Genomic DNA, 11,247 nt, shown 5'->3' with positions numbered 1-11,247 from the left:
TCTTGCAAACATCCATAACCTAAGGAGACAAATACTGTTTTAACATTGGGTTTAACTTGAGTGGTAGGATTCTTTCTTTTGGACTGTATTATATAGGAAGCATGGTATTGTGCAAGTGCCGGTTACAGAGCAATATCAGATGTCCATTAGATGATCAGACTTTTTATTTATTTAATGGACTTTATTTATTTATATTTTCTACCAAGGAGTAGATTGGAAACAGTAGCCTATGGTTGCACCAGAAAGTAATTTAGAACTTATTTATTCTTTATGCTCTTTTAAGGTATTACAGTGCAGTTGGGATATTTATTCTACATTAAATTATGCTCACACAACCTATACTGTCACTTTGTATTATAATGCATATTTATTTTAAATAAAATGTTAAAATGTGTGAATTTGTGTGGTCTGAATTGCTTATACATTTAATTTTAATTATGTATTTATTATTTTCAGATATTACATAAAATAAGAATTGAATCTGAGGCATTGAGAGTTGAAAGTCAACTCTAGAGTTGAATAACATTAACAGTTGCCTAACATGCCCAGACATATAACATTGACAACATACAGGGTGATTACTATGCCCTTAACAGTTTATAGTGAGGATTTTGATTCAAATCAGTGACTCTCTTCACCAAAAAAAAAAAAGAGAGAATCATTTTCAGTGAGTCGGATTTATTCACTGATTCTCTCTCTGTAGGTTAAAAAAATTACACAAGTGAGCCTTTGATTCGCTCAAAAGATCAATTCATTAAAAAAATCGGTCATTCACTGAAAAGATTGAAATTATTCAAAACTCTTGACTCCATTTAAAACATTTCCTGCCACTATTCGACATTGCCATTTTACCTCAAAGAACGCATGCATGCATAACGAGTTTATGATTGGTTTTCTGTTGCTAAACAACTCGCTTTATCTTTCGGTTTTACTAGCACGATAAAACAAATATCAAGGTAGGCTATCACAATCCAGGGTTGAAAACAGATTAGGCTCATGTATGCGGAACGTGTGACACGGATCGTTCATTCTAGGGTTCTGTTTGACACGACACACTTTGTCGAACGTAACCACTTCCGACCCTAACCGGAAGTGTAACACACGTGTAAAACAGTGGATAGAGTCACGTTGTACGCCCGTGAAATGATAACATGAATTAACATCTTGAATTCTGAGATCATATATGCATCGGATTTAAATAAACTGTAACCACAAAAGGTGAGCCTCTATTTTCATGCCTAAAATGCACAGCGACTGCATTGATGGTCATTTAAAGACAAAGACGTATTTATTACTGAATTATTCCAACGCAAAACGGATGATATTATATTAAATAACCATTAAGTTTAACAGTTGAACGTTGTAAGTATTTTGTTCGTTGTTCATGCATGTTTCCTTATAATTGATAGATGTTTAAAGGTTACCAGTGAGTTTGACTGTAGATACACATGATACAAACGTGTGATTTATTCAGTTCAGTTAGTTTAATATTCACACTGTTGTGTTATTGGAAAAGCGTAAGAAGTAATGTCATTCTGATCCTGAATGTTCAGTGGCTATTGTTTCAGACTTTGATTCCAAAGAATATACAATGTAAAAACAGTAGCTGTCACTTTGTGGCTCTTGCCTGGTTTTCTACTAAAGTTAAGCAGGGTTGAGTCTGTTAGATAACTGAATAGGAGACACCTACATCACTCTGTGAAGTCAAAGATTATTGTTGATAATCTGTCTTAATCTCTGGACCCAGAAAAGCAAAGATGGAGAAGAAAGAACAGAAGCGGCACCAGCACAAGCACAGTGGACCCAAAGCACAGAAGAAGAACAGAAAGAAGGAGCAGGGCACTGAACAAGTGCAGGATGAGCGCAAGAGGAACCCACGAGCGTTTAGCGTCCAGTCAGCTGTGCGCATGGCAAAAACCTTCCATAGGTCAGTGCTCAGGCAGCTTCATTTAAAGGGGTCATATGATGCGATTTCAAGGCATGATGAGAGGTTCACACTCACTGTCGCATTTCATCCCCTGGTGGATGAGGCCGTACAGCAGCGATCCGCAGTGGTCGCAGAAGGTGGGACTGCCGTAGCTGTGGATCTTGAACTTGTGCTTGCTTCTGGGATCCTGCAGAAAAGTGGAAAAGAGAGGAATCATTTACAGCTGGACTAATGAAAGAGTTCATGGACAGTCTGATGCAACCCATGCGTTACAGGGATGATGATGATGATGATTTTTGTAGGTCAAAACCCAGAAACAAGAAAGCTTTTTTGCACTTCCGTTTCCATCGTCCTGAAGTCAATAGGTTTTTTTGAATAGGCTTTTGATAAAATACCTGAAAAAGGTCTGTGGTTAACACAAGCTTAAGCTATTGTCCCGTTTTATTCTACAGCATAAAATATCAGCATTCTGATTTTTTTAAAAAGGTTTTACTCGTCTTGAAAAAAACAATTGCTAACAAATGGACAACAGAGGTTCTTTAGGATATTAAACATATCACACTGAACAGCAAAACTCATCTACTCAATACCCCACTTCCACAGTTTATAATCACACTCTTGCACACACACACACACACAATCAAATGACTAGCAGAAATGGCTGCCGAACAAAAAACATACATTTAATTTACCATATTGTCCCGAATATAAGACGATGTTTTTTTCTTGGAAATACATCTGAAAAAACGCGGTCGTCTTATATTCAGGGTCTAGACTTTGACATGTCAATAATACACCCACAACACTAGGCGGCGCCAAATACGTATAAAACGAGTGTGCCATGAAATACGTAATGTGATGCGTGTTGTAAAGTTCGCGAATAAAAACAAAAGAATAAGAAAACCTTACAGCTGCATGAGTCGTGACTGTGAGGCACCAGTCATGTCTATGAACATAACATTTAGCACTAAGAATCAATGCCCAGACAAATGAACTTATAGGGTAGTACCGTATTGACCCGAATATAAGACGATGTTTTTTTCTTGGAAATACATCTGAAAAAACGCGGTAGTCTTATATTCAGGGTCTAGACTTTGACATGTCAATAATACACCCACAACACTAGGTGGCGCCAAATACGCTTAAACGAGTGTGCCATGTAATACGTAATGTAATGCGTGTTGTAAAGTTCGCGAATAAAAACAAAAGAAAAAAAAAACCTTACAGCTGCATGAGTCAACTGGGTCAGCTGGCCAATCAGAGCAGACTGCGCTTGTCAAAGGAAGGGGCTTTGTTGAAAACGAAGCGTTTGAGAGAGGCGGGGCATAGAGGACCTACAATAATGTACAGTATTTGAAAAATAATGTGTTTTTTGAACATTAAAGCATGTCAACATATTCTGTTACGCCAAATACACCAAATAATGATCTTTAAAATAGCATCATATGACCCCTTTAACATTACCCATTATCCACTGTTCTTTCTTATGTTAATTTAACACAAGAAGTCCTGTGTTTATCTCTGTTGTCATGCACTTTCACTTTGCACTTTTGCTAGGAGAATTAGGTGTTATTTCATTGCTTTTTAATCTCTTTTAATATTGTTTTGTAGGACTCAGGATATTAAAACAAAGAAACATCACATTCCTCTGGTAGACCGGACCCCTCTGGAGCCTCCACCTGTTGTTGTAGTGGTGATAGGACCTCCAAAAGTGGGCAAAAGCACCCTCATTCGATGCCTGATCAAAAACTATACAAGGCAGAAGCTTTCTGACATCTGTGGACCTGTGACCATAGTTTCTGGTTAGTTTTGTAATACATAATACAAGATTTATGTATTTTTGCTGTAAAGTTGCTTTGCAATGATTTGTATCGTGAAAAGCGCTATACAAATAAACTTGAATTTAATTCAATTTATGACTCATAGTTCCCATTTACACCTGTTATTACTTAGGTGTCACATATCAAAAATCGAATGTCACATTTATGGTGAGATTAAAACTGATTATATACTGATGTATATAGAATCGGTATGCTGTGAGGTGACTTCTTTCTTGTTAATGTTTGTAGGAAAGAAACGCCGCCTGACCTTGATTGAGTGCAACAATGACATCAACAGCATGATTGATTTGGCAAAGGTTGCTGATTTGGTGAGTGCAGGCCTGCATCATCTGCAAACCCGACCAGGATTAAACTCATGCAGCAGTTCATAGGGCTGTGCAAAAAATCGAATGCGATTGTTATGCACATCTCATCTGTGATTAGTAGTAAATCTCCATCACCTGCTTTCAAATGGAGCAACATTTACTACACATAGCCGTAGTTCACTGACAAGCTACGCAATATCGCGTTCATAATCGCAGGCGATTCATCGCCGTGTTATTACTTATGTTTTAATGTTATGTTTTCCAGTAAGGCAGTATTGACATTTTGACTTTATTAGGTTCTGATGCTGATAGATGCAAGTTTTGGCTTTGAAATGGAGACATTTGAGTTCCTGAACATTTGCCAAGTTCATGGCTTCCCTCGAGTCATGGGGGTCCTCACACATCTGGACACTTTTAAGAACAACAAGACACTCAGCAAAACAAAAAAACGCCTCAAACACCGCTTCTGGACTGAAGTTTACCAGGTATGTCAACAACCTGATCTATAACTGACATATCACTAAAGAGGACTGTCTAGTGTCTAAACATAAAAGTCTTACAGGGTGCCAAGCTCTTTTACCTGTCTGGAATGGTGTATGGAGAGTACCAGACACAGGAAGTTAAGAATCTTGGGCGGTTCATCTCAGTCATGAAGTTCAGACCTCTTGTTTGGCGGACCTCTCACCCATATGTGGTGGCTGACCGGTGAGTGAACTTAAGTGTTTCTTTTATTTATGATTTTTCTAAGCGTATGTTGCCTTTTATTATTACCAACAATTATTTGATTGCTTTTTTTTCTTTTTCCTGGACAGTATGGAAGATCTTACTGATCCTGAGGCTATTAGGTTAAATCCCAAATGTGACAGAACCGTCTCTCTGTACGGCTACCTACGTGGGACATTCTTGAAGAATAAATGCCAGGTCCACATTCCTGGTAAAATATAATTTATGTCTGCCAGATTCTTTGTAGATATTCAGGGCTTTTTTGCTGACAGATTTTGCTTCAGGAACCAGATTTTACATTGTACATGTGGCAATCCAATATTTTCAGTTTTACAAAACTGCATTTGGACAATTTTAATTATCTTGTCAGCTAATAATTTGCTGCACAAAACACACTATGGTAAGTGCAAAAAGTAATTGCTGCAAGAGAACCGAAATTTAAATTTAATCTGTTATTTTTTTATTTTACGTTGCTTAGTTTTTTCATGTTTTTTAAGGATTAGGGCACGTCACATAACCTGTCCATGTTGGTATCTAGTATTGACAGATGAATATGCACCCAAAAATACTAAATACTTAGTATATTTATATATACTATGTACTTAATTTTACTAAATACTTAAGTAAAAATACTTAAATACTTGGCCTTTGTTGTCAGCAGCAAAATATTGACTATGGAGACCAATTTTAAGATTTCTGTTTCAAATTCTGTTATTTTGTACACCACAATTTCCACAAAAGTATTAAGCAGCACAACTGTTTTAAACATTGATAATAATAACAAATGTTTTTTGGAGAACCAAATCAGCATATTAAAATGGTTTCTGAAGAATCATGTGACACTGAAGACTGGAGTAATGGCTGCTAAAAGAATCAGCTATTCCATCACATGAATAAATTGTTTTAACATACATTAAAATAGAAAATGGTTTAAATTGTAATAATATTTCAGAATATTACTGATTTTACTGATTTTTGATCAACCAAATGCAGCTTTGGTGAACATGAGACTTCAAAAACGTTTAAACATTATTGTATTTATTTTGCTGTGCTAATTGTACATGATTAAATGGTCTAGAACTACTGATAATTGTGATGTAATTCCCTTTATAGGTGTGGGTGACTTCTCTGTGGCGGATGTTAGCTTCCTCCCGGACCCCTGCCCTCTTCCGGAGGTGATTAAGAAGAGAGCGTTGAATGTAAAGGAACGGTTATTGTACGCCCCCCTGGCTGGCGTAGGGGGATTGGTGTATGATAAGGACGCAGTCTACATCGATATGCCCAGTGGACATGCCAGGCGGCAGCAGGTCAGATTTCAGTCGCAGCACGTCCCGCCATGACAGCATTACCTACAGTAGATTTAATACCAAACGCAATAATGTCTGCAGTTTACAGGGCAGTCACAGTTTATTACACCAACTAATAACACTTTTTACACTCAATTTTGTTCCATCAGTGAATACGACCTTGAGGTTTAAAGACGATTTGTGATCTGATGGATGTTAAGTGTTTTAATGGTGTGAGAAATGTCTGTTCCAGGAGGAGGTGAGGCCCACCACTGAACTCGTTCAGTCTCTTATTGGCACACAAGCCACTTTGGATGCAAAAATGGCTGCCAGCAAAGTCTCACTGTTCACAGGAACTGCTGCACTGACACCAGAGGAGGTGCAGGAAAATGAGTAAGTTTTGCTAAACAACCCTGATTATATTCTTGTAATGTATGCAAGGATGGCCCCAGTACCTGAGCACCCAGAAGTGACGGCAATGATTGATAATGAAAACAAATGTTGGCTTTTTTTCTGGTCACACTTTATTTTAAGGTCCAATTCTCGCTATTAACTACGACTTTTGCCTCAATAAACTCCTAATTTGCTGCTTATTAATAGTTAGTTGTTAAGTTTAGGTATTGGGTAGGATTAGGGATGTAGAATATAGTCATGCTGAATAAGTGCTTTATAATAAACAGCCAGTATTTTAATAATGGGCATGCTAATAAGCAATTAGTTAATAGTGAGAATCGGTCCCTATACTAAAGTGTTACCTTTTTTCTTATGCACTTGTTTGACGTTCTCTGAATTAATCGTCAGGAAACAGAACCCTATGGAAAGCCGAGAATGGGATGAGAATGCACAGAGAGAGAGGAGGAGAGCTGTTTTTGCTGATGAAGATGAAAAAGATGATGATGAGGAAGAAGAGAGTGATGAAGAGGAGGAGGAGGAAGAAGAGGACGAAGAAGATGAGGATGAAGAGGGGCTGACAAAAAAGGTAGATGAGAAAGCAGTTGAGACAGCAGCACCTCCTGTGAAGAAACAGAAGATTGAGGAACCCATGGAGATGCCTGCATTTGCTGATAGTGATGATGAGCTGGAAAAGAGTGAAGGAGAGGAAAGTGAAGAGGAGGAGGGTGATGAAGAAAATGAGGAAATGGAAGAAGGGGAACCTGCAAAAAGGCGCTCAGGTCCAGACTCTGGTCTCTGCTCAGAGGAAGATGATGAGGATGAAGAAGAAGATTCTGATATGGACGAAGACGGAGATGGGATTGTAAAATCGAAGATGTCCTTCAAGCATCCAGAGGAAGAAAAGATAGACACAGAGGATGCAGAGATGGCTTATGAAACTGCAGGTACTTTGTCTTTGATTTGCAATTTCTGAATTTTCAGCTCAGATAACAATAAGTTCAAAACAGACATAATTTAGTGTCTAATTTCATTAATACTTTCAATTAATGAAAAAAATATTAGTGCTGTCAAACGATTAATTAGTTTTGTTTACATAGTATATGTGTATGTACTGTGTATATTTATCAAGTATATATAAATACACATGCATGTATATATTTAAGAAACATATGTTACGTTTATATATTAAATATATTTATATATAATATAATTTTTATGAATATAAATATATACATGTAAATATTTTCAAAATATATGCTGTATGTGTGTGTATTTATATATACATAACAAATATACACAGTACACTACACACACATGTCATGTAAACAAAAACTTTTATTTTGGATGTGATTAATCGCGATTAATCGTTTGACAGCACTAAAAAATATCAATTACCAATTAAAAAAAATATTAATATGAAGAATGTAAATTGCTCAGAAACTGTAAACTGTTATATTCTCCCAAATACTCCCAACATTATCAGATTTTATTTGTTTTGAAATAATGTTTTGTAATTTAATTTAATCCAGTTTTGGCAATTATAAAGTAAATCATTCTTTGTGTTTCCTTTCCTTAAATGATCCCCTAAGCTATGTTTATTCATACTGAACCTTTGTGCTGTTTTATTATTATTATTATTATTATTAGTGAATTTTACTGCTCTGAAAGCCCCTTCTGAATATGTTTTTTTTTTTTGTGGATGTTTATGTTGAAGGAGCACTACGGTGGAAGGAGGATTTAGCCCAGAAAGCATCAGAGGCATATTTAAGACATCAGCTTGCGGCGCCAAACCTACGCAAACTAGTGTACGGCACAGGTACGTTTCTGAACTTCTAGTTCACTACCAAATTAAAATCTTGAAATTATGTACTCACCCTCATGTCATTCCAACCTGTATGCTGTTATTTCTTTAGTGAAAACAAAACTAGAAAATTTGAAGACTCTTATCCATATAATGAATACTCATAGCTGCAAAAAAGGGTTAAATACACATGACCTGTGTGCTGTATATAGAGTCTTTTCTGAAGCTGAAGCTATATTTTATTTATTAACTCAATTTTTTATTTAATACTTATTTATTATTTACACAGGGAAGGAAAGGTTGATGCTATATATAAGAACTGACATATTAAATTCATTCATTGGGGGGGGGATAAGGCACAACATAAGGATCAGCATTAATTTACATAAAGCAAATAAATCTCTGGGCTATAATGAATCTGCTATACATATGTTTGTCAGTGGCAGAAGAAGAAGAGGATTCTAATGATGAAGAAGAGTTGGGCGGTTTATTTAAAGTCAGTCGACCAGAGAGAAGTAAGAAAGTACGAGCAGATGCAATGGACTGCTCTCGCTTTCACCCAGACAGCAGCCATGACTGGGATCAGGAGGAGGTGAGATGCAGTATAAAATCACACTTGCATATACATGTAAATTTATTTGCATAATGTATGCAAATACGCCATTTGTTGTCTATGTCCTTTGCATTTTCTTAAGAACTGTGTATTTTCAGATGCTAGCCTCTATCAGGGACTGTTTTGTGACTGGAAAATGGGAAGAGGATAAAGATGCTGCAACACTGCTTAAGGAAAATGGTAAGAACACTAAATACAGACTCGGTATCAAGACACATGAAATTTCACTGGCTGGATATTGACCACCGAAATTGTGGTACTATGACAATATATTATATAATGTATTTCCTCCCTTTTGTTTTATTAGACGAACTCTATGGAGATTTTGAAGATTTGGAAACAGGAGAAGTTCACAAAGCAAAGACTGGGAATAAAGACAAAGCTGAGGTTTAAAAATCAAACTAGTTTTTAAAGCATTATCATGTGATTTGCATCTGACAAATTCTTGTGGAGCTTTTTATTTATTGCTTATTTGTTATTTAAACACAGGGAGGGAATGATGATGAAATAAATGGTGGTGGTGATGATGATGATGAAGAGGAGGAGGCTCCTCAAGTGAAACTTGACGATGATGAAGTTCAAAAGAACAAGCGTTTGGAGAAGAAGAGGCGACTGAAGGAGAGGTTCGATGCACAATATGATGATGGCGACGCCACATACTTTGATGACCTGAAGGATGAGATGCAGAAACAGGCTGAGGTCAGAGGTCAAAGTTGAGACACGATCAGCCTCCTTGTAGAGGAGAGCAAGAAAAGTGTTTTTTGTTCCTTTTATAACCTAAATTAGCCTAAAGCATTTCAATTTTAGATTCACTTATTTATTTTCATTTGTCTTATTAGATTTAAGCAATGTTACAAACCTGGATGCATTTCTTTGTTTCTCTGGAATACAAAAGAAGATATTTTGCAAAATGTCCCAGTGTTTTGTCCATATAATGATTTTTTTTGTTGTCAAAAACAGCTGAAATGTTTTTCAAAATATCTTCCTTTACTCATTTAACAGAAGACAGCAAGCCATACAGGTTTGGAATGACATGAGGGTACAATATAATAACAAAATTTCCATTTTTAGGTGAATTCTCCCTTTAAGCGAGCATTTTATTTTATTGAAAAATTATATTTATCATTTTTATTTATTTGTTTCTGTGTAGTTGAACAGGCAAGAGTTTGAAGACGTGGATGATGAAGTCCGTGTTCAGTACGAGGGCTTCAGGCCAGGCATGTATGTTCGTGTGGAGATCCCTGCTTTACCTTGTGAGTTCGTCACCAACTTTGACCCCCACTATCCCATCGTTCTTGGTGGATTGGGCCCCAGTGAGGGCAATGTTGGCTACTTGCAGGTAAGTCTGAAGGGAATTATTTTACTTTCTCATAGTGCATATTTTACAACATCTTAATCGCATATTTTACAACTTCTTGTGTAGTTGATAACCTTGTGAATAAAGTGAAGGGCACTTGCTTTAACTCCAAGCTTAAATGTCATTACAAGGCTGGACTGGGGAGAAACATTCAGGTCCATTCTTTATCTCCTCCACACAGATGCGTCTGAAGAAACACCGCTGGCACAGTCGTATCTTGAAAACCCGTGATCCTCTCATCCTGTCTTTGGGCTGGAGGCGCTTTCAGACCATTCCCCTCTACTACATCGAGGACCATAACGGACGTCACCGCCTGCTCAAATACACACCTGAACACATGCACTGTGGTGCCACCATCTGGGGTGAGAGACAAACCTTACACACCTCTCTAGTATTTAAAGGGTTGCTCCACCCCAAAATGAAAATGTTATCATTAATCACTTACCCCCATGTCGTTCCAAACCCGTAAAAGCTTCGTTCGTCTTCGGGAACACAATTTAAGATATTTTGGATGAAAACCGGGAGGCTTGTGACTGTCTCATTGACTGCCAAGTAATTAACACTGCCAAGGCCCAGAAAAGTATGAAAGACATTGTCAAAATATTCCATCTTCCATCAGTGGTTAAATTTTTTTTTTATTGCCATACATTTATTTTAAAATTAATTCTAAATTGTATAGAATTTTAATATTGTTCACATATGGATTATTGGCCATGAAAATAATTATTGACTTATGAGCATTTCAGTACTGGTGTATCCGTAATAAGAATTATTTTTTCATCTTGGGTAACTCTTGGAGAACATGCCACCACTGGCTCTGGCTCCACCACTGGCTCTGCAGCCCTTTACCTAACTTAATTACTTCAGACTTATGTGCCCTCTAGAAGCTTGCGTTCTGCAAGTGAACGTCGCTTTATTGTGCCATCCCAAAGAGGCACAAAATCACTTTCACAGACTTTTACATTAAATGTTCCCTCCTGGTGGAATGACCTGCCCAACTC

At 37.0% G+C, this 11,247-nt stretch overlaps 1 protein-coding gene across 2 annotated transcripts in view; it reads left to right on the top strand.

Annotated features, from left to right (window-relative positions):
• The first annotated feature begins 1,023 nt into the window (after positions 1–1,023).
• Positions 1,024–11,247, top strand: part of bms1 (BMS1 ribosome biogenesis factor) — a 15,760-nt gene continuing 5,536 nt past the window's right edge. Inside the window, exons 1-17 of one of the 2 annotated variants that reach the window (XM_016570392.1) lie at positions 1,024–1,218; positions 1,748–1,927; positions 3,539–3,729; positions 3,997–4,076; positions 4,370–4,558; positions 4,636–4,778; positions 4,886–5,007; positions 5,910–6,103; positions 6,336–6,475; positions 6,884–7,419; positions 8,190–8,291; positions 8,723–8,868; positions 8,988–9,069; positions 9,197–9,276; positions 9,379–9,588; positions 10,040–10,228; positions 10,428–10,608. In XM_016570392.1, coding sequence (XP_016425878.1) covers positions 1,758–1,927; positions 3,539–3,729; positions 3,997–4,076; positions 4,370–4,558; positions 4,636–4,778; positions 4,886–5,007; positions 5,910–6,103; positions 6,336–6,475; positions 6,884–7,419; positions 8,190–8,291; positions 8,723–8,868; positions 8,988–9,069; positions 9,197–9,276; positions 9,379–9,588; positions 10,040–10,228; positions 10,428–10,608 — 2,755 coding nt within the window. In that variant the 5' untranslated portion in view covers positions 1,024–1,218; positions 1,748–1,757. Of the gene's footprint in view, positions 1,219–1,747; positions 1,928–3,538; positions 3,730–3,996; positions 4,077–4,369; positions 4,559–4,635; positions 4,779–4,885; positions 5,008–5,909; positions 6,104–6,335; positions 6,476–6,883; positions 7,420–8,189; positions 8,292–8,716; positions 8,869–8,987; positions 9,070–9,196; positions 9,277–9,378; positions 9,589–10,039; positions 10,229–10,427; positions 10,609–11,247 lie in introns of both variants that reach the window. The other variant, XM_016570391.1, reaches the window with a different exon arrangement.

The sequence above is a fragment of the Sinocyclocheilus rhinocerous genome, unplaced genomic scaffold, assembly GCF_001515625.1.
Source record: "Sinocyclocheilus rhinocerous isolate Xijiao unplaced genomic scaffold, SAMN03320098_v1.1 scaffold502, whole genome shotgun sequence".
NCBI lineage: Eukaryota > Metazoa > Chordata > Actinopteri > Cypriniformes > Cyprinidae > Sinocyclocheilus > Sinocyclocheilus rhinocerous.
The sequence above is the reverse complement of the archived record's forward strand: the minus strand, read 5'-3'. Positions and strand labels throughout refer to the sequence as shown.